At 41.2% G+C, this 23,965-nt stretch overlaps 1 protein-coding gene across 3 annotated transcripts in view; it reads left to right on the plus strand.

Moving 5' to 3' along the window:
• Positions 1-23,965, plus strand: part of GAB1 (GRB2 associated binding protein 1) — an 84,347-nt gene that overhangs the window by 38,195 nt on the left and 22,187 nt on the right. For all 3 annotated transcript variants that reach the window (XM_081926045.1, XM_081926044.1, XM_081926046.1), the window contains exons 2-4: positions 15,965-16,259; positions 19,292-19,505; positions 22,286-22,887. In XM_081926045.1, the coding sequence (XP_081782171.1) occupies positions 15,965-16,259; positions 19,292-19,505; positions 22,286-22,887 (1,111 nt within the window). The remainder of the gene's footprint in view (positions 1-15,964; positions 16,260-19,291; positions 19,506-22,285; positions 22,888-23,965) is intronic.

Raw genomic sequence — 23,965 nt, forward strand, 5'->3', positions numbered from 1 at the left:
GACTCAAAGTGTAGCTAGCTTTGAAAAGGGGCCTTTTTAAAATCATTGGAACTGTGCACTTGTTTATGTTGGAAGTTTGCAACTTCCTACGTCTACTGCGCCTTGTTCTAGATGAGTAATGATTTTTCATCTGTGGCTGCTAATTCGTGTTAAGAGTTCAGATCATTCAGTATTTTTAAAGAAAATAGATTGTCTTCCTTTCTGTGCTCCAGTGACAAACCACTGTGCAGTTTTGTTGGCATTTGTTCTACAGATTGGTGATGGCGTTGGAAAGTAGAGGAGAAGCCATTTGCTCCGTTTTAAGACATTGAGTATTTAAAAAGAGGTGATGCTGGTAGCTTTCGCAAATGATGTGTCATCTTGCATCAAACTGAGCCCTATTGTCAGGCCTCGCTGAACCTTCTTGCCTCCCACCTGCAGATTTTGCTGCAAGAAAAGCTAAAGTTGACTGGCTCTCTAATTGATATCTAGGTAACTGTAACATGAAAAATAAAGTTTAACATAACTTATTGATGAATAAGCAATGTGACTTGGCCATCCTATGGAATTCAGATCAATTTATTCTCTAGTGACATGTTGATAAAGTGAGAATGACTGGAGAATTCGCGTTCTGGCATTTGATATCTGTGGGTTCTGGCAGATGCTACAAGGGTTCTGTGGAAACTGCCATGGTGTGAAATTGCAGAATCTGGTTGCTGTGTGCTAAGATGGATGCAGAAATAGACCATAAGGATCCCTGACCTCTTTGCCCTACATCAGCTATTCTGGATGACAACGTCGCCCTTTGTATTTTTGCTAGTCTTGGAATTACGTAGTTTGCTATCTGTGTCTGGGCCATCTTTGCTCAGGGACTGTGACAAAAAACAATTGCCAGAAATAGGCACTACAACATTATGTAATGCTCTGGCAAGTGCAATTTTATATTAATTTCAAATGATACAAGTTGCTGGAGCAGAAGGGGAGTCCATCTTAAATTCATTTGCTTTTTTGATTCCCCTCCCCCTTGATTAACAGAGGGGTTTTTCCCTCACAGAAGTGACCATGGTACCCTTGGTTAAGTTTACTATAGAAACCTATAAAGATCAACAAAGCAACTGGGATATATGACTGCAAAACTAAATCAGTTTGTTTGTGGACCATATTGAGCAATGTGCAGAGGATGTTTCAGCAGGAAGTCTAAAAATATTTGTTAAAGTTTTTCTCCAGAGAGACGCCTCAGAATGTCAGGAAAATGAAACATGTGTTTGCAGGGTACAGGTACTTGAAATATTGTCTGGCAAAAATCAGGTTTGGGATCTGCTTTGTGAGGAAAACGTAGATTTACAGCAGAAGTAGAGCGCCTGGGGCCCTTCACATGTTCTCTGTCCAGTGGTTAGACCAGATAGGAGTTTTATTCCAGCAATATCTGGCAGGCCACAGGTTGAGGGACCTGTGGCCCACTGGATGTTACTGGGCTGCCACTAGACTTCTGGAAGAATGTCATAAACTTTACTTCCCATGACGATTTACGTAGCTTTAAGGCACTTAGGAAGAAATATGCATTAGAATGCAAAGCAAATTAGGACACAGCGACATGAAACAATGCTGTTAAATTAGACCTTACGTTTAGTGGAAGAATTCTGTACAAGAGTGTCCTGTGAAATAAAGAATCTTATTTGGAGATTGTTTCAGTAATTTAACTTGTGCAATAAATAATGTGTATTATCTGCTATAAAATATGGTGGACTCGTCAGTCGGCAGTGTTATAATGATTACAATGGTGAATAAGCTGTAAATAGTGGAATGCTGATTATGTAACTTTAGTAGAACATGCAAGTGTGTTTTTCTGCTAAAATTAGTGAAATCCATAAACTGCCTTGAAGACCTGGCTTAGAAATGGCATGTAATCAATTACGCCCCCCTCCCCACCCCTTTCTCTTTGCTTCTAGATGTTGCAGGGCAGTGTTTCAATGCTGTGTTTAGATGGTAAGCTGATTAGCCCTGTGCCAGGGGACTGGTGTAATGGGTTGCCATTCAGAGTGCACTGTGAAACCACACACACAAATTACCTCATCTCATTAGATGATCGAAACCTTGATTTGAGCGTTTCAAGATCATTTCATGAGCTCTATAGCAGGGAAGAGATACTAAAATTGTGATGGCTTCATTTACTTGAGCTTGTTAGATGTTTTCTTACAAGACAACAGCATAGGTTTAGTGACAAGTAGAGACGGTTTCGTGGAGGTGCTTGTTTGAAGAGTGAGGTTTTGATCTACATACCGTACAAGCTTAATGATTCCTAAAAGGCCAAATTTCTGAGAGTAATAAATGCTGTGTTCATTGAAGGCAGGGTTGGGGACCCAGTGACCCAATAGAATCTGGAGGGGTGCAGACTCTCCATGCCAGCTATGGGGTTTATTAAATGTTAAGTATTGAGGTTACATTTACGTTTGCGGTTTCGTGTGTGATGTTTTTTCCTTTTCCCTGGTTGCTCTTTTTGCAAACTTGAAAGGATCTGAGCTCCCATGTAAAAGATCCAGAATTCATGTAGGTGCAAATAAGCACCTGCAGTTAGAGCACTTCAAATGGTAATGCTTTTGAGAAGCGTATTTCCCTGTTATTACTTGCCCCCAAGATACAACGTATATAGACAGGAATGCCACATGAACTCTCAGACCCCGCTTTCAGGAAGGTGATCTAAGAGAGTAATTTTTTTGGGGGGTGGGGGAGTCTCGTGCTGCCTTCTCTCTCTCTCTCTCCTTCCCCCACCTTACTTCCCATTGCTTTTATCCATGTTGTGTGTGTTTGCAATTAGTTCATTGCAATTATCTTGTTTTGAGTGGAGACAGTACTACATAATAGTTCATATTTTAAAAAGAGATGATTTCATAGATTGGCTAGACAGACAGACCTCAACTAATGATTCCTAGGCATGGGCCAATTGCCTCAGCAATACCTAATCAAAATGGTCCTCTCCAGACTGGGTTTTCTTTGCAGTTGTACTCTGCAACATGTCATTGATGATACGATACTGCTTTAGAGGTGGATTTATACTTGACCATCCACACCTCATCCTGTTTTATTAGTTCTTCTGCAATGCTTCGCCAGTGTCATTGCATTTTGGAGGGGGGGTAGTCATAAACCAGAACATGTGTGGTGTAAGAGTTACAGGATTTCAGCAGGAAGTTATGGGACATGAATTAATTGGAAACGAAGCATTATGTCTGCCCCAAAACATTTGGGTGGGCAAACACTATTGAATGCTCGCTGGGGTATTACCGCCTGATGCCAACTTGAACACCAATAATGAACGCACAATAAAAAGGATATCTGAAGGTGCCTATTGTCACTGTAATTAATTGTTGAGTTCGCTTCCCAAACAGGGCAGAAACAGCCTTAAGGCAAGGTGGTATAAGCAAAACAAGCCAAATATATGCTAAAATGAAGAAGCTGGCCTGTACCCGACCCCGCAGCATAATTAAATTATTGACACTGAAGCTGTTGCAATATTCAACCACTGCCACTCCATGGTTCCATAGTACTTGTATTGAAGGAGCAAACCTTGTTGATGGGTTGTTTGCAATTTGAAGCAAAAGGCAGGAGTGGCGGACATGACTTTTAAGCGATTGGCATCGGTTGCTTCGGAATAGTAATGTCAAATTCATATAAGTGAGCTGTGCGAATGAGAAGGTAGCACAGTTGGCAGCAAGTGAAGACTTGTCTCACCAGGGTGGACTGCAAAGAATCTATTTTAACCTCTAAGCGGTTTTCTGTGGCTAAAGGGAGCACAGGAATGCAGCTTGGAATCCAGCATTTAAATTTAAAAATGTGTGTGTGTTGCTATCTGGAATATCTCTGATCCTCTCGGGCTGGCCAGATCTGAAACTGTGTTCTGCTGTGAGAAGATGCAGCACCTTAGCTGGGAAAGGCAAGCTTAAAGGCTGGCGGCATCTGTTTCTCCTTTCAGAGAAGCATGCAACTAAAGAAGTGTGAAGAAAGTGCTGGGTTTTCTTGCCAAAATTCACAAGCGTCAGGATTGAGACCATCTGCCAAATGTTGTGAGCAGCGGTTTTAAGAATAAATGATCAGAATGAGTCAAAAGTGTTGAGGCAACATATGTCTTTGTTTGGTGGGGGCTGAAATTTGTGCTGTGTAATGCTCGTTTTGGCAAAAGTGTTCAATGTTGTGAATGCTTGTATATTTATGTATTTGTTCATGTAGCAATTCTGTATACTAACAGAGAATTTGTTCTCCCAGTGTGGATCCTTTTGTAACCAAAATGGCGGCATCCATGCACAAGAATTAGATACTAGCCTGCTGGGAAGGGGAAGCTTGGGCAAGCTGCTCTCAGTGGGTCCCCACCTTAAGCAGCTCCATCTCCTACTTTGCCACTGGTAACTGCTAGCCTTTTGTTTGGCCTTTCCTTCTGTTCCCAGTGCACACAACCACCCAGAAAGAAAGTGCAAGGCAAGAATTGTATGCTGCTGTACCACCATATTTTATTCTGGAGAAGAAAGGTGAATAGAGCCTGGAGGTTCTGGGAGTCAAGAGTACCTGCAGTGTTGTGACGTTTAGCAGGTGCCCAACAGTGCTGATCCCCAACGCTGGCCTTGGGGAGTGCCAAGGTTTGCAGAAGGTTTACAAAAGCAAAAACTGGTAGGTGGGAACCTAAAAATAGACCCAGTGATCACAGAATGCTAACTTAGTGTTGTGGGAGAAATTGAGAATGAGGTGTGTGTGAGGAGACTGGATTGGACTATCCTGGAAAGAGCATGGCTGTATGGAAGCTGAATGAGGACACTCTGCCCTGCTGCCTCATTTGAACCTGGTATTAAAGTATATCTTCCAGTTATCCATACTTAACTGGTAATATACTAAGGCTTTTAAGTGTTGGGAAATACATTTGTATAATATGTTTGACATACCTTTTTTCAAATGGTTTGTTTTTTAAATAACTCATCTCTATAACCTACCATGGGGACTTTTTCAGGGGGTGGAAGGACAAGATATCCCTAATCTCACCTGGCAACTGTTTCAGTGTGTGCAGTAAAGGCTTATGTTAGGTATGTTGGTACAAATTCCATTTTGTATATCTTTAAGGGCCTTTTAGGCTGCTTGTGATATGCACGTGTGGATGTTAGTACGAGATTGAAAGGGAACAGGAGTCCTTTCTGTTTGCTGGCCTTACAGAATCAGGAAATACAAAAAAAAATTCAAAAGTTACTTGTGGAAATGGCTTGAGGGTTGCATCTCCTTGTGCTGTGTTTTATGTAACACGCTTCTTCAGATCACTTAAAGGTGTCTTTCCTTGTGCCACTATATGTTTTCTTGACTAACTGGATTCCATGCACATCTGGACAGCAAAACAGATCACGATCAGGAACCAGGGAACTATGCAGCTAGTTCTGTGAGCTCTACACAGGCGAAATAATCTTGAAGATGAGTTCAGGCAACTACCGGTCTTCAGGACTGTGAAAAATGTAAACCTAAATTTTGTTGCTATATTATGATGTTTTCACATGTGTACATTTGTCCTAAGAAGCCCAGTCGACAAGCTATGTGTATAACTGGCAATGAGCCAAAACATTTAGCCTCAAGAAGCCCCCAAGCAATAAAAGCTAGATTTTAAAAAAATGCCATTGGGAGTTGCTTCTGAGGTAAATGTAAAGGCAAATGGGGGTAAGCTAAAGCAGCCAAACATGATGTGACAGAGCACTGACAACAACAAAGGAAACATGAAGGCATAGTTCTTCTGTGGCTCATAAATTAAACGTGGGCCTCTAATGCTGAACGGGAGAAAGGAGATGAATAAGAAGTGTTCAGGAATACTTGTATATTTGGTGAGGGACTCATGTGCACTACTATTTTTAGTAGCATTCATGCACAGAGGTGTCCTTTATATCACAAGAAAGTGCAGTACACTTCCCTTCTCTTAGATTTACTGTTGCCAAATGGCAGAAAGCTCTGTATGTTGAAAGGCAGTTGGAACAGAAGCCAAGGACTGGAGTTGGAGTCTGGGTCAGGAGGTCCACATTTTAATCAAAGATGCCTTTTGTGTAACCGTTTTCATCCATGACAAGGCACCTGCAAGCTTCCCAGAACGGTAAATTTAGTTTATAAGGCATAGAATTTCTTGGTAGATTGTGGAGTCCAGCAGAAGTTAGCACAACTGCAGCCCCCTTTGGGCATTATTCATTTGATGACGGTCTCATAGGTAAAGGGAGTCTGTGCCTTTGCCCCTGGCAGTGTATGGTTCCCTGCCCACCCCCCACGCCCCATAACCTACTTTGTGCATGGACGCCTTCTTAGGGGAAGATTGCACACATAGAACTTCCTTCAGTCTTTCATGCATAGATGTTGGGAGTGTGGGGCCAGGGAACTACATAATACCAGGGGTCAGGCCGATGGGGTGGCAAAGTCACTGCCCCTTCTTTCTGTGAAGCCCTCTACATGCAAATGGCTGTGAGTAAGTGGTCTTTTCCCCCCCTTTTCTACCCAACATGATTAGTTCCTGCCTTCCTTCCTAACTTTCAGTGTACACTATTAATTTTTAACTCAGTTTTGTAAGTGCTAATCCAACACTAGAACCTTATTTCATGTTAACATTATTTGCCAGTTAAAGTAGCACCTAGTATCTCTTGTCTTGTGCTAAGTATCCTCTGGTTTTGTATGTCTCTTTAAAGGCATGTGGGGGAGAGCAGGATATCCTTTTTCAGTTATTCCTTGGCCTTATGGCAGCATAGGCTCCAGTCTCAGGATGGAAGTGAAAAGCGTGTTCTGAACTTCTCCAAGCACACTTTGGCTCACAGAACTAAAGAGGCTCTTAGCTGCTCTTTTGCCAGGTGTCAAATAAATGAATTTGACACTGGGAAACCTTAAAACTGAGCAAAGAGGGAGCTACATAAAGGAAAGGCAGTGCATGTTTCCGCCAGCCTTCTCTTGTGAGATTAAATAAATGAAAAGTGGAAAACAAGAAATGTACTTACTACAATTGTACCCTGATCCCCGTCCCCCCTCCAGGGAGTACAGAGTGGCTTACATATGGTTCTCTGTGGACTCTCTTCCCCACTTAGCTCCAGTAGCTGAACTGAACCACATCCATTCAGACCATCCTTTTTTCAGGAAATAATTGCCAACATTTGCAAGCAGTTAAAACTTTCCTGCAGGACTGCATATGAAATATAAAACGTATGCTGTATGTAGAGATGTAGGGTTTTTTTAAAGCAATAATTATAATAGAGAATCCATAGAAAGATACAAATCAACAGAATAAGAGTTTTGGCATTAAGCTTTATAGGTTTACTGTGCATGACAACTGCCCCTGTTCACTGTCCTTCCCCCCCCCCCCTTCACAGCACAAAAATAGTATTTGGTATGCAAGGATAAAATCAGCTTTAGGCAGTTTGTTCACCAGTGAAATAAGTACCTCTTTCCTTTACATTAAATCATTCTGAATGCATACAATTGCTGTTATTTTCATTCTATTGTGTCTGCTTCCTGTTGGTCAAAGGTTATTAGAATAGGGTGGTGTATAACGAGATGGAAAGCTGACAGGAAGACTTAACGCTGTGCTTATTTTGGGGTAGACACAACTACTGAAATGGTCGGGATTTTGTGGCTGTGCTGAAAACAAAATGAGGTACTTTTATTATCCAGTCTCAAGGTCCTTTTGTACATATGCACAGTCCTGTTTTTAAACTTGTTTCAATGGCAAATAAAAGCAACTCTAAAGTTACTTTATTTAATAGAAAAAAATGTATTTTAGAAAATTACGGTTAACTTTTCCTCCTAAGCAATTCTGTTTGGTTTAATGATATATATTTGGTCTTTTTTAAATAGTTACTGTTCAGACTTCAAGAACAGTCCTTTGTTGATAGTGTGTAATACAACTGCCTTGGAACCTGAAAGAACACTTTCAAAAAGTACAGTAATGTCCACCTTTTAATGTTTGTTGTTGAATAACAGTGTTCTTAAGAGCTAATCTAGATGACATTTATTGAGAAACAGCTGCTTGCCTAAGACATGTTACATGTGGAAATCAGAGTAGAGGATTCTTGTAACTTTGTTAAAATAAAACCGGTAGATTGTAATACTCATTGATCCACAAGAAAGTTGTTTTTTGTTGTGTGACTTGAGGTTGTTTTGAATTGCCTACTCTCAAGGTCTCTAACTGCACAGTCATGAATTCATATGTAAGAGTGTGGCTTCATAACAAATTACTGTACTTTTTAAAGTAAATGTTCATTCATCGTACTGAAACGGAATGTGAAAGGAAGAAAAGACCAGTGGTAGAAGATAACATAGGAGGGGCTGTCTTTCTTAGCAATCCATCTCTGCTGTATTGTTCGGTTGTTGTTGTTGTTGCTGCTGTTTAATATTTATAAAGTTCTTAAAGTTGCTAGGAGCTGTACAGAAAGTAAAAATGAACACAAATCCTAGCAGGAGGTTTACAATTTAAAAAATTGACAGGAAAGTAAAAGGGGCTACAATGAAGTGATTAAGGCTGCAATCCTATACAGTTACCCTGGGATTAAGTGCCATTGAAAACAGTGTTGCTTCTGAGTATACAGCATTGGTCTGTATAAATAACAAATTATGCTAATGCATGTGAATAATAAAAAAAAGCTTTGAAAAGCAGAAAGGTGTAAACTTGGATTAAACTTTTTAAAATGTAGTTTTTATCCCTTTGAGAGGTTGGAGGTTTATGTGATAGCTGCTGGTTTTCAAAGCAAAACCTGACCACAGACTGGTTTTAGTGCATTTGTTCTTCATATCTAAGTTTGTGCATTTAAGATGTGGGGTATTTTGGTTTTTCCTTATGTTTTTTTTTATGAGTCCTGATGAGAGCAGATTACACCAAAGCTTGCACATTTTATTCAGAGAAAGGGGTTGAAACTTAGGAGAATGTAATGTAAATAGCTGTGAGTCGTAAAAAGACTTGGCACTGTTGGTAAAATGGATATATATGGAGCAATTCTATTCAGGGGCATTAATAAAGAGTTGAGTAATGAGGGGAGACACTTGAAAGAGCCCCCCCCCCAAGTTGTTGTAATATAAAAAAGGAAACCACTGGACAAAAACAACAGAATATATGGTGGCTTCTGAACTGCTGTTACAGCAATGCCACCAGAATGAACCACTGGAGGTTAATGTGGAATGGAACATGATATCAAACAATACATCTTTCCAATGTGTTCATCTGGTTATGAGAACAGTTGTAGAAGAGATAGAAAATGTTTCTTGAACAACAGAAAATAAACTTGAAGATGTATTCTATTGTTGAGCACAGGGAAACATAGCATGCAACTATAAAAAAGTCACAGGTAAGACCAATTTGGGCATATTAGAAAACCATGATTTCCTGTTACATCTGAACCAGGCCAAAAGCACAGGTTTGCCTACCCTTGTTTTTGCAATAATGAGATGGGATATTATGGGAGTGATATTCATATTGTGATTTTAAGTCAAAGGAATGTTCTGAAATCATTCCCATTATTAAAAATGGTCTGATTCTATGAGTAACCCATAATACACTGAGAATCCCAGGGCAGCTTGGCATACCTGTATTTCTTCTTATTTACCATTCCCTTTAGTGTTGGGTGTTAAAAACTTTTGATTTAGGTCTGGGAGTGGATTGGGAACCAATGAAGATGGCAAAGCTTATTAATATTAATATCTAAAATGTATATAGTGCTTTCAAGTCCTTAACATGCGTTAGCTAGTTGTAATTTTTAGAACGACTCTATAAGGTTAGTATTATCTCCCATATTGTGCATGGGGTGTGGGAATTGAAGCTGAGAAAGAGTGACCTGCCAAATACAATCTAATGAGTTTTTGGAAGAGGTGGGATTTGAACCACAGACTTCAAGATTCACAGCTCAATTTCTTAGCCACTAAACTACACCAGCTCTCTAGCTTGTTGAGCACCACTGATGGGGCCAGGATTTCTCAGTCATCCTGACTGGTGTCACAGAAGTTAAACCTTACCTTTGCTACTGTTCAAGCTAATAACTTGAACATAGGGTTAATGAGTAACTGTAGGTACATAGGAAGATTAGTTTAAAGTTATTGCATTATAATTTATCATACCATGTGGATACTAACAGCGATGGGAAACTGAGCTTGTGAACACTCTAACTTGTACCTTAGAATCATGGAATAATAAAACTGTAGAGTTTGAAGCACATACATGAACGTAAGAGGGGCCTTCATACTGCATCACACCAAAAGGCCTGTCTAGTCCAGCATCCTGCTTCCACAATTGCCGTGGGAATCCCAAGAGCAGGACATGAGGGAGATAGTGCTCAGTCCCAAGCACTTGTATTCAGAGACACATTCATTCTGATGGTAGTACATAGCTATGATGATCGGTAACTGTTGAAAGCTTTATCCTCCATAAATTTGTCTAATGCCTCTTTAAAACGAAGTTGATGGCCACCACCACATACTGTAGAAGTGGATTCCTAAGTTTTTAGCTGTGCAAAGGAGTACCTTGGTTCTCAGACGCCTTGGAACCCAAACACTGCAAACCCAGAAGTAAGTGTTCCAGTTTGCGAACTTTTTTGGGAAGCCGAACATGCTCCGTTTTGAGTGTTACGCTGAGGTCTGTCTGTTTTTGCTATTTATTTTGCATTTTTGTTTTTGTGGCTTTTTTGTTTTGCTTTTGTGACTGTGTGCAACCCCGTTCGGCTGCTGATTGGTTGATTGTGTGACTGCAGTACATTGTTTATTGCTTTAATTTTATGGATCAAAGGTCTCGTTAGATAGTAGCATTCATCTTAAATTGCTGTTTTAGGAGTTGTTTTTAAAAGTCTGGAACAGATTAATCCATTTTCCCTTACTTTCTATGGGAAAGCGCGCCTTGGTTTTGGAACAATTTGGTTTTGGAATGGACTTCTGGAATGGATTAATTTTGAGAGTCGAGGTACCACTGTACTTACTTTAGCGTGTTGTGCTTCTCACACAATCCTTGGATAACCCTGGCCACATGGCTACAACAGGTTGAGGTGGCCTTTAGAATAGTCTTTTATTACATGAACAAAACTGTAATTAGACAGCAGCATTCTAGGAGTGTTTCTAATAAAGAATGCTATAACAGCGCTAAGTACCATGTGGTTGGTAAACCCTTAATAGCGATAAAGTTCTTTGGGTTGCATAAAAAACTCCTAATTACTAAGCGTGTAACAACTGCAAAGCATAGCAAACTTTCTCTCTCTCTCTCTTTGTTCTTCTTGCCTTTCTGACTGTTTTTTTCCTATTATTTTTTCCAGTGTAATTGAACAAATTCCATTTCAGATTGCTAAGCACAAAGCGCTTCAATGCTGCTTTTCTGTTTTCAATGTTTTCTTTGTTTGTATAAGCAAGCTAAAGTTAGAACTGACCAACACAAAACTAGCAAATGGTGACAATAGATTGAAAACAGGAAATTTTGGCCGTGTGTGTGTGTATATTCTGAACAGATTATAAGGATGATAGCTGGTGGAGTGGAAACTTCCACTGAGACTGTTTTTTCCTTATTTTCCCCTGCTAGAAAAGATGAGGCTTCCTGGAAAACAAGCCTTATGAGGTGTGAGTGCAGAGTGTTTTTATATCTTGGTCAATATCTTAGTAAAGGTGCACTGGATATTTTCCACAGTTCATTCATATTTGTGAAAGATTTTGCAAAAGGCATTAAGAAATATGGAACTCCATTCATCTCAAATACTATTTTCACCATTCTCTAAGACCAACCTGGCAACAACTTTCTATTGAATGCCTGAATAATAGTTGTATGTGGAGTCGAAGATGGGGCTGTCTCTACCTCCACATTGGCAAGGGGATGTCTATAGGGGGAGCTTGTTGTATGTTCATTGCCTCCTGCTCTTGCGCATGATGTGGAACCCTGGTTGTTTCAGTGGGGAGGATCCTGCATGCATACCACAGGGAGGCCAGGTGGTTACGTGGGGCCAGTGGTCACAGCCCCAGCCTTGCGCTGTGTAGGGAGTTAAAGCTCATGATTGAATTCCTGAATCAGGCTTCTGTTTATTGTGATATTTGATACTATTGTCAAGTAGCACTCCATAAAACAAATGTGAGAATATTTAAAGCAAATTGCATTGAATTTTCACATTTAAAATGATACAAAGCAACTATTTTAATTAAGGGAAAATAGGGAAAAAAACTCACCATTTGCTTGTTTAAAAGGCAAGGAAACAAGAGATTGAGGCTCATTCCAATACACATATACTTGGGGGTTAGCCACATTGAGTACAGGGAGGCCTTACTTTCGAGTAGTCGTGCATGCTACTGTGCTGTAAATTGTTTTGTTTGTAGCCCATTCCTCCTCAGAGCTTTTGTTCCTTTGTCTTCACTGATCAATATTCTGATCCTCAGTTTTAGGACTGGTGGTGTAACATCCCTACAATACCAAACACTATTTATGGTTTGGATTAAGCTGTTTCATTTCTCTGTCTTGGAGGAAAAGTTAACATTTGCTTATTGTAGTAACACTTCTGTAAGCAAAGATCTGTTTAGCCTTTCTGAGCATGCTTTTCCAGTTTCACCATCAGGTGTCCCAGCTGCAAAACGTAAATGGATTTTTGTGAAGTATCTCTTCATAGGCGAATGAACATATAAACTTTGTAAGAACTCTGTTTGGGAACAACCCAAATGTTTTGGGTTTGGAAAGTACCTCCCAAAGCTGTACTGCTTAACTTCTGTTGTGTAGCATGGGCTTCTGAAGCACTTCTCAGTAAGGCAATGTAGAGCTTCCACCAGGCAGCCAACACTAAAATGTTAAAAATAGAACATGCTTCAAGAATGCCAGATATTTTCAGATAACAAAGAGTGATTTATGTGGGCTCCCTTTTCAGTTTGACAAAACATAGAAGGGCCTTTGTACTATGATTAGCACGCGTGCTGATGTCAGTTCTCTTGTCTAGCTTCAAGCTTTATTCTGCTGCTAAATTGTGCTTTTGTGCTATAATCCAGAGAAGCTTTGTGTCTGCCTTATTAGTGTGTAGTTTGTGGAATTGCTTTTGTTTCTGAGGATAGTCTGTGCCAGTTTCAGTGTGAGTGACTCATTATGCAACTGAAATAAACATTCCCATTTTCACAATGTGGAAAAAGAAATCTTCTGGGGAGATAAGGGGAGGGGGGCACAGAAGCAGGTGTTAATGGTCACTGTTTCAGATACTTGGTACTTTGTGGCTTGCCAGGCTAAAAAGAATTATCAGTTTATGAAACTGGTTCCAGTGAGAGTTGTATTTTACCCTCCATGTTGAATTGGGTCTCTGTTAGCACTGAAATACAGAGGCGATTTCAACTCATGAATGTGCAGAATTAGGAAGTAAACTTCCAAATTACCTTCATTCGGTGTGTTGCAACCACATCATTAAACAAATTGCAGCTCAGTTTTGTGTAGCATTTTTTACACTACCCAAAGAACTTGATCATTATTAAGGGTATACCAACCACATAGGACTTACAACATTCTTTATTAGATCACTCCTGTCTTATTAACAGTTTTGTTCATGTATTTGAAGGGTGTGGAGGGGGAAAGCAAACTCAGGCCCCTCCACGTAAAAATGACCTCCCCAATCAGATCTGGGAGTGGGGCAGGTGACAACCTCTGGGTCAGGAGGGACGGGACTGTTCCTTCTGCACTGGGACAGCATTGGAATCCTCACAGAAGGCTGTTTGATGGAGTGACCCTCCTCCTTTGCTGTTGTTAGTGGCAGTTTTGGTTTCTTGGTCTCAGTAGACAGCAACCCCTCCCTGGATGTACTCTCTACCCAGATCAGATATTTTTTCTGCCTGTAGGCATCTCCCCCCTCCTCTCCACCCCCCAAAAGCCACATAATTGGAAGTTAAACAAGTGTTTGGATTATAAACTGTGCAAATATGAGTTGTACTGGAACTTCTTCTTCAAAGCTGTTTAAAAGAGGCTGTGCCAAGTTGCCATCTCTGGTCCAAGCAAACTGAAGAATTGCCGGGGCGACACAGGAGTCTTATTCTAGTCTAGCAGCAGCACAATGAGAGCTCCAATGATAGTATGTGGTCATGTAAATTATAGTATAGAAGAGGAAGAATTTTCATTCTTGTTTTCATTCAGAATTCAGAATTTTGCACTTTGTATTGCAATTGTGAGTTTAGATAGCATGCTACTTAGATCTGCCAGTTACCTATTGGGATTATTGTTACCAAGCCTACACATGTCCTGGTTTATGTTACATGAACACATGTGTTTAAAAGTGCAACCATTAAGGTATGATATTTGAAATCTTTGTTCCAAAGTTTGCTATATGTCACAGAGGTTATTGCACTGTACTTACACTTTTAATCACTTGGGGAAATTAGCAAATACTGTACAACTCAGTCCCAGTTTGGAGTTAAACACAATAATATGTACTTATTTGTGTGCCAAAATTGTGGTGAGTGAGTAATTTGATTTGTGGTTTGAAGCACCAAATGCACTATTACAGAATTGCAAGATGGGTTGGTTGTTGAAAAACTATATGCAGGCTATCCAAACCCACATGGCCTGAACCAGTAGCTGACACTTAGGTTGCTACTATCTTAGAGACAGCAAAAGATGGAGGCAGGGAGTCTAATGGCTGCTGTTGTGTAAGAAGTGAGAAGCATTGTCAGGGATGTTGCAGTGTGCAGAGGAGGCCAAGGCATGCCAAGAGGATGAACGATCAAATGCAAATGACCTGGGCTTGGACCATGGGAGGGCAGAAAGATGGCAAGATTTAAGACATGAAGCAGGTGGAGAGAAGTGAGAGGAATAAAATGCCAAATACTATTTGTCACAGAGAAAGAAGGGGAGGCTTTCTTGAGGTCCCAAGCATGCACTCTGATGTCCTTGGAATGCTCAGACAAATAGGATTTTAAAATACTGTACAATGTTGTCCAGAAAGCACGTGAAACTTCCTGAGGGAAGCAGTCACTCTTAAGACAAAAGACAGTTACATTAGGGACAAAGCAAGATGGAGGGGAACATTGGGAGCTAATTAACACAGTTGCTGAGTCATTACCAAGCTTATCAATGCAAGTTTCCTGCTGCATAGTGGCAGGGATGTCAAGAAGGGTCTTTGTCCAACCTGGTGACTGAGGACTTTTGTGGGGAGAGATGGAGGCATTTCCCATTCAAAGTTAGACTTACTGTAAATTTCGACTTAATTCAATTACCAGACGTAGGTGCTTGCTGGAAGGTGTCCTAGAAGTGATTAATGTTATTTGAATCTTTGTTGCTGAGATATTGGGGGGGGGGAGGGGGCAGCAATTAGGCTTTCATGATTGATTGTGCATACCAGTTCTTGCAGGGAAATTCTCCTGTGCAGCAGCTACTGTAGAGATATTTGGTAGAAGCCACTAGAGCTCCCCATGATGGGACTAAACTTGAACTGCCACAGTTTCCTCTTATTGTCTTGCAATGGCACTGCACTGATTGTCCACAGTACTCACGTACCGCTCAACCAAACTATGGCTTGGTGTGACAAGTGAACACAGAGGGGAAATTGTGGCCCTTGCCTGGATCTACACCAACTGTGCTATCAGGAGCTAAGTCATCGTTTGGCTTAGAGTTGGCTGCACACCTGACCCCCATGGTTTGTATGCTCAAGACATGGTTTGTTTTTGGCTTACCCATATGATTGCTCATTGATGGTTAGCTGTGGATTCGCTTAGCATTACATGTGAACTGGATCGATGTCTCGGGGCATGTGCAGAGTTCCAGTCGAACTGAGTTTCTTAGTAACAGATTGCACTCTGGACCAACCATGTGTCTCCTTTTCCTTCTTAGGCCGCTGCTGTCCCTTTTAGTGGAGGTTTAGTGAACTAAATAATAATTCATGATATTTCAGATTTCCAGAACTTTGGTCTAAGATACAATTTTACAGCTTCGAATATTTTACAAAACTGTTTATTGTTTCCAGCGCTGGCCGAGTAATGCACTGGTATAAAATATGAATTGCCTGAATCTTTTCTGCCTTCCCTTCTCTAGGCATGGAAGAGGAGATGGTTTGTGCTCCGCAGTGGTCGACTGACAGGGGATCCAGATGTGTTGGAATACTACAAAAATGACCATGCCAAGAAACCAATTCGTATCATTGACTTGAACTTGTGTCAACAAGTGGATGCTGGATTGACATTTAACAAAAAAGAATTTGAAAACAGCTATATTTTTGACATCAACACAATAGACAGAGTCTTCTACTTGGTTGCCGACAGTGAAGAGGAGATGAATAAGTGGGTTCAATGTATTTGTGAAATCTGTGGGTTCAACGCTACTGAAGAAGGTAGGATTCCTCCCTTGGTTCCCCCTTCCCTCAGCATTTAATCTGTATTCTTTTCCCCTAGGAACCCCAAAGCACTCTATGAGACAATTGCAAGGCAGTGCAGATGTCTGCTGTGCCGTGTTTGCTTGTTTTAAAAAACTGCACAGTGTTTGGAAGTTTGCAAATATTGGGTCATCATGTAGACACAGTCAGCAACTGAAGAGTTGTGTTTTGAATTCTTTACACCATATAGAGCCACATTTTTGTATGCTTCTCTAGAAGGCATTGCCTTTTTGGAGGCAAAAGAGAAAGGTTCTGTATTTGATTTTATAGGCTTGAATATTTTTAGGACAGTATTTGCATAGTGGCTAGTTACGAGTTTTTATAATTTGTCTGGCTGTAGATTTAAACATATATATTTGTGGTTGTAATAAGCTAGCTGAACAGCTAAAGCTTGATTGCAGCTTGAGCAGTGGGGTTGACTTGCCAGACTGTGGTTAAGTGGAACAGCGGCCAAAGAAAAGCAGATCTTTTAGTACACAGCAATAAAATAATAATAATTAATGGAACCTGACTTAGTATTTGTTACCTACCATTGCAAAATTCCCCAAGGATCTCAACAGCTACCCCCTGCTATTAGTTCATAGACACGAAAAAGAATTTATTCACTGACTATTCTGACTTTCCCAGCATGTCTTGAACTATGTAATGGCACTTTTAACATGAGGAATGTCTAGCTGACTTGTATTAACGCACCATCAATGTCTCCAAGATGTCGCATTGCCCCCATTTTCACCATTAATGCTTGGAAGCTAAGATAGAAGGGTTCTGCTGGTGCACTGAGATTTCTGTTTCCCCTTCTACTCCTATGTTCCCTTAAAATCTGCTCTGGTGTGTCCTCTGGAGCTAATTTTAAAGACCTGTGGGGAGCTGTAGGGGAGAGGGACTTATGGTTATGCTCTCTCCAGACTAACCACAAGGTGTGATCAGGAACAACCCTTGGCTATAGCTCGTGGTTAGTGAGGACAGAGCTTAACCATGAGTTCCAGTTTGTACAACACATTAAGTCAAACCTTGGCTTAGGTCAAATGGCCACAGGCAGCAAAAAGGGAGATGCAAAGCACCTGTCAGCTGATTTCTAGGAGCCTATACATCCACACCAAGTCAACATCTTGCCCAAGACCTTGCAACTATACTGTGGTTAAGGTGAGATTTTAGCCCAAGTCTTCCTAGTATGATTCTGAAATGTGAAGAAGGCTTTTCAAAATTGTTTCCTGATTTTTGTAAGGTTTCTGCAGGAAAGGCAAGAAATGCTCTTTGAATCCTTCAGCAAGAGATAGATTTGCACATCTAAAAATCTGAGAAGTGAACATGCAATTTTTAGATGTGCAAATCTCTCTCTTGCTGAAAGATTCAAACAGCATTAATGTGATTGTTTTGAAAGATCCTATGAACACACATTTTCAATGTGGAGGAGCATTTGAAACTGGCATCATCCACACATGTCTTGAGGAAGTAGAGTCCGTTCTGCCACCTCATTCCTACTCCTAGTTCACTGCGTGTGTAGACTCTGCCTCTTTATTAACTTACAGGATACAAAGTGATATTGAATGTAGGATAAAAGAGGTGTAGGAAGTTGCCTGTACAAATGTTCACAATGTTGTACAAAATAACGTGTGGGCTTTTAATCAAAATAGATGCATGTGATTCAGATGTACTCCCTGCTTTGGATGATGTGCTCTAAATTTGCATGGTTTACAGCTTGCAGACAAAACTCCTTTTGTCCTATGCTCCTTTGTAAGCTAATCACTTAACGTCCATTGCCATTGTATCTGCACATTTCTACTTGGTATCAATTTGAATTGCATTCGGATTGTTTTGCTTCTGTACAGATGTCCTAAGTGACTCATCCCTGAAAACGAGTTGCAGTGCAAGACAATCACTGCAAGACAATTTTGTTTGTAGCTGATTCATCACTTTCCATGGCCTCTTCCCATGTTCTGTGAAGTGTGCCTCCATCTCTGTGTCTGAATCTGACATTGCTTAAGGTCTTATCATTGTGGAGGGGTGGAGCTGGTATCTAAAACATGTTCACCCTGCCTTTAAAGTATTTATTATTTCTCAAAAGGTTGGTGGTAATTTTCTGCTCATATGTAAGGCTGGATATTGGGAAAGATCCAGTTTATGTGTATTGTACAGTATGCTACACCAACATAGGGGGCGTTTAAGAAGCACACATATGTTATATTGTTGTTGGTGGCAACTAAGTACAGGGAGAGAAATGAATATTTTGCTATTCTGAAAGGTCTTTGGGGGTTATTTGCTGTGGCTTTCTGATGTTAGAATTTAGCATGCAGCTTCACCAAGGGACACATTTGAAACAGTAAGCAGTCAGACACAACTCTTGACTCATGATAGTGGTTGGGTCCAGCCGTTCTCACCTCAAGACAGGTAATCTGTATCCCCCAGCGCAAGGCAAGTAGTTAAACTATGGAATTCATTACCACAAGATGTGCTGATGGCCACCAATTTACACTGCTTTAAAAACAGGATTAGACCCTTCTCCCAACTGGTAAGAAGAAGAGTGGAAGAAAGAAGCAGCTGCCTACTGAAGCTGGCAAGATGATGAGTAGGGCATACACATTTCCCCCAACTGGCCTGAATTTCTGACGGGAGAGACCATTGAAAGTGGGGTGCTTACATGGCTTGGCTTGCCATGCCGTGCTCTTGCTCTGAATGGAGCTTTGGATCAACCCACTGGCAGGAAAAGGGGTGTTTCAAGGAACAGGCCACCACTCCTTCCAACATAGGGCACTTGCTGCATCCACCCCAGTATGGGGATATTAACAGCAGGCTACATTAAAGACTTGTAATGTCATTTCCCCCCCCCCCCCGTTAGTAATGTAGCATTTATTCAAATGCAAATCACATTAATTGACTGAGCATCTCATGATTAATTGATTTTTCAAAGGCTTCAGTTGGGCTTGGCTCTGATTTAAAGAGACTTAAATGCAATTAAGCAAGGATTGAATGCTGCTGCATGCTTTTTGTAGATGCTGTGAAGCTACCTGGCAGTTCTCTACAGGCGCCTGCCGAATTGCCCTCGGCTGTCAACACTTCCCTGCCATCTGTGCAAGCAGAACCATCCCTACCTCCTCCATACCAGCTAATTAACATCCCACCATCAGAGTCTGCCTCAAGTCAAGAAGATCCACAAGACTACCTGTTACTAATTAACTGTCAGAGCAAGAAGCCTGAACCCACAAGGTAAATGTTAACTTCCTCCCCCATAAAAGTGCTTATGGTGACAAATCCGACATTGGCTGCTGCTGTTGCAGTTTGAACATGTCTTGCAAAAGCCTATCTCCTCCACTTGCAATGGCATTTGATGCTCATCAGGCTTGGACAGACTTAGTGTTGCTATCTAACCACTGACAGTGACAATGTATTGATTTTACTATATTATTTGGTCCTTTAAAAACCGGTCACAAAACATGGCCCCTGTCTGACAAATGAATAAAGTGCGTATGTAAACCCATTTATTTCAGTGGGTTTATTGTGCACTTAATTTACTCCCTACGGCACACCATGGTCAAGGTGCTACAAACCTTCGGATTACTTGCCTATCTTAACATTGGTACACTTTTTGGAAAAAACAACAAATTTTATCCATGATTTTTCCAAGAACTAGGCTGCTTTTTGTTCAAAATGGTTTGTGTTGCTGACCTCTCTCAATTTTTATCATGCACTTGTAAACCAGCTCATACATAATCTCGGAAGAAGGGGAGGAGTATTTACTGCTGGAGGATTTTGAAAGTAAAAAGATTCCCTTGCCGTGAGTGTAATGTGAATTGTTTGGGATCTTGTGTTTAGACTTTAACCTCAAAGCTATAACTTGCTTGAATCAATTTCAGTGTGCGTGTGTTGCACGTTGTGCTGTGAAATTTTAATAAGCAATGCAAATAATAACCACCTGGAGGATCCAAGCACACAAAAAGGATTGTGTTTCGGTGTGCGAAGCTGTCTGTGCTTTTGTGGACATTTTTTTTTTAGGGGGGTGCTTTTAAAAATTCAGAGAAGAATCCTTGGAGGTGTTTTTGTATATTATGTTGGAAACTGCCCAGAGTGGCTGGGGCAACCCAGTCAGATGAGCAGGGTATTATTATTATTATTATTATTATTATTATTATTATTATTATTTTACTACGCATAACTGAAGAATGCTGTGGCTGCCCTACATTCTTTGTATTCTGCTCTTTTTTCTTTCCCCCCGACGAAAATCCAACAGTTGCCTTCCCAGCCCAGCCCCAAATGACAGGTAGCCATGCTATTCATACCGTGCCAGTTAGCATGTCATAGTAAGCCGTAGTTAATGCTCCACTGCGGGCTTTGAGGTGGCTTGCATATTGCTCCTACCCATTAGCATGTCAGAGAAACACGACCCCTGGCTTAATGTTACTTCCACATGGGGACTGTGGTTTTTCTGTGCCAAACCAATTATGATTGCTAAGCCAATTAAAAAGCCATGGCTCCACATCACGGTTTGTTTGGAATGAAGCAAATCACAATTCCTAGTTTGGAAGTAACACTAACCCAGGGGGCGTGGTTGAGCTCCAGGCAGGAGGTGATGCTCATCATACTAGGGGAGGAGTGAAGCAGGAACCCAGTCACATGTTTGAGGGGAAACATTAAGTATGGTACACTGCATGGCTGGCTAACCTGTGACCCTCCTGATGTCATTGGACTCCTAGCTCTTATCAGCTCCAACCAGCATGGCCTCATTAAAGGATGGTGTAAGTTGTAGTCCACCAACTCTTGGAGTGCCAAGAGTTAGCATCCCTGTGATGTGCCAATGCAGCCCTGTGTTAACAAATTCAAGCATTTCATGCCTCAGCCTCCTTTAAGTATACAGGCTTTTTCACTTTTAATTCCCTGCTATGTGAGCAAGATAGGTTTGCTGATTTTAGAACATAAACATCTTCTCTCTGTGTGTTGTATAGTGGTTTTATGAATGGCCACAAAATGCAATCAATACTGCATGTAGCAGCAGGTTACAATTTGCAAATCGTCTCAGTTCCTGTCTCATCTTAATAGGGTTTCCCCTTATTATAGCACAGTGGCGTAGCCTGGGTTGTCAGCACCCGGGGCAAGGCAAGTAATTTGCACCCCCTAACCCGTGGATTTGCGTCCCCTAACCCGTGGATTTGAGCCCCCTAACCCTAACCCCCAGATGTTGCCCCCGGTGCGGCCAGCCCCCCCTGCACCCCCCACGCTACGCCACTGTTATAGCACGAAGTTTGCTTGCTTTAAAAAGCAAACAGTATTTAAATAAAAAGGATGAAACTTAAACTCTCAAACCGAAATTGAAAATCTCACAGTTGAAATAACTGATGAGTATACCTCAAAATTGAAAAAAAATAATCTTGTTCAGTTATTTAGGGTGTATATTGTGACTAAAAATAGTACCTAACATTTATTTATCTATTCAATTTATATCCCGCCGTTTATCCCAAAGGAGCCCAGGGTGGTGAGTTTAAGACTCAACCAACATGTTCCAAATTATCCTCACATTTTGACTGTAACCAGCTTTGCAAATATTAATTTAGGAAATGGTCACCTGATTTATTTTCAACCTGTGTGATTTTTTGTCCTCCACCCCAACTGCCCTTGTAATACCCTTCCCACCTAAAATGTACAAGACAGATAGGAACTGAGACTTTAGCAGTGTCCAGTGCAGAAATATAGAGGATCATTGTGTAGCTATTCTTTGGATCCAAACATTAGAATGAGATTGACATGTATGCATATGCAGCCTTTGTGATTTCACCCTTTTTAACACAATAAGAAACTTCCCCTTCTAGTATAAAGAGTCCATATGTTATAGGTGCATGGATGTGATTCACATAAAATCAAACTATTAGTTATAGTTTACAGTTGTGATTCACTGTTTTCATCTGATTATTTTGCAAAATGTGCAAAAGTTCCTGTAATAAACTTGGGATATGCCAAGAAATTACTTTCTTTTTTTAAAAAAATCTTGCATTTAGGTCACAGTCTGACACAGCAAAAACTGCCTCTTCAGAAACAGACTGCAATGATAATGTGCCTTCCCATAAAACATCTGTACAGTCGCTGAACAAGCATGCAGTGAATGGGTTTTTTCAACAGCAAAGTGTCTATGACTCTCCCCCGCCGAGAGCTGCCTCCGTATCTGTGGATGGCAGCCTTTATAATTTGCCAAGGAGTTATTCGCATGATGTTTTACCGAAGCCATCTCCTTCTGGGACTGATGCAGATGGAGAGCAACATGTTTTCAGTGTTCCATCTGCAGCATCTTCTCTTGATGCACAACTGAAGGCTTTCTCCATTAGTTATGACATTCCCCCAACACCTGGAAGTACGTACCAGATTCCACGAACTTTCCCAGAAGGAACATTGGCTCAGAGTTCGAAGCTAGAGACTATTCCAGATGTCCCTCCACCTCGGCCACCAAAACCTCACCATCCTTCGGACCGCTCACCTGTGGAGGTGTGCAATATCTCCCGCACTTCCTCAGATACTGATAGCAGCTACTGCATCCCTACCGGCGGAATGCCCCCATCGCGCAGCAACACAATTTCCACCATGGATTTGAATATATTTCGTAAAGGTTAGTGTTCTTCCATCTGGCTATGCTTTAACACAAATGTTCCTTGAGGTGCTCCCAAAATTCAGCCTCTCTAAAAAAAGAGCAAGATCTGCCCTGGAAATCTTGGTTCTTGGGGGGAAACTACACATTTCACTTCAGCTGTGAGAAATCACACCTCAGTTCCCACTTACTGATTCTCAGTATTCTCTTGAGAGAGGGAAATTTGCATTGAGGAGAGGGGCAGGAAAGGTGTATTTAACGTTTCTATTCGTAGTTGCTTTCTACGTGGTGCTTCCCCAGCTGCTTATACACTTTGCAGTGTTCCAGACCTGGGTTTATCTTGAAAATACGGGCTTTGAACTCTGCAGCGATAAAAACAGCTGGAAGCAGGGATATTCTAGGGGGAAAGCTACTTGCAGGATTCTTTTCTTCATTGCAAATTACCTCTGAGATTGCTTTGCAATGGTTGAGGCCTGTTGACTCAGGCTATGTTTTCCTTTGGCAGATAGTTAAGTGGACTCACAAGCTCTCATTTTGGCTTCCAAGTGTTTGTTTGTTTGTTTGTTTGTATTCAGATCCCACCTTTTTTCTAAGGAGTTCAAGGTGGTGTGCATTGTTCTCTCCCTCCACAACAACCCTGTGAGGTAGGTTAGGCTGAGAGGCAGTGACGAGCCCAAGGTCACTCCCTGAGCTTCATGGCTGAGTGAGGATTTGAACCCTAATTTCTCACTTCCTAGTCCAACTTTCTAACCACACCACCACACTGGCTTACTTAATGCAGAGAGAGTGGACAGCACTGTGGTCTAAACCACTGAGTCTCTTGGGCTTGCCAATCGGAAGGTTGGCGGTTTGAATCCGCACAATGGAGTGAGCTCCCACAACTTTGTCCCAGCTTCTGCCAACCTAGCAGTTCGAAAGCACACCAGTACAAGTAGATAAATAGGTACTGCTGCAGCGGGAAGGTAAATGGCATTTCCGTGCTCTCTGGTTTCTGTCATGGTGTTCCGTTGCGCCAGAAGCGGTTTAGTCATGCTAGTCACGTGACCTGGAAAGCTGTCTGTGGACAAGCGCTAACTCCCTTGGCCTGAAATGAGATGAG

This window comes from Podarcis melisellensis, assembly GCF_964234715.1.
Source record: "Podarcis melisellensis genome assembly, chromosome: 9".
Lineage (NCBI taxonomy): Eukaryota > Metazoa > Chordata > Lepidosauria > Squamata > Lacertidae > Podarcis > Podarcis melisellensis.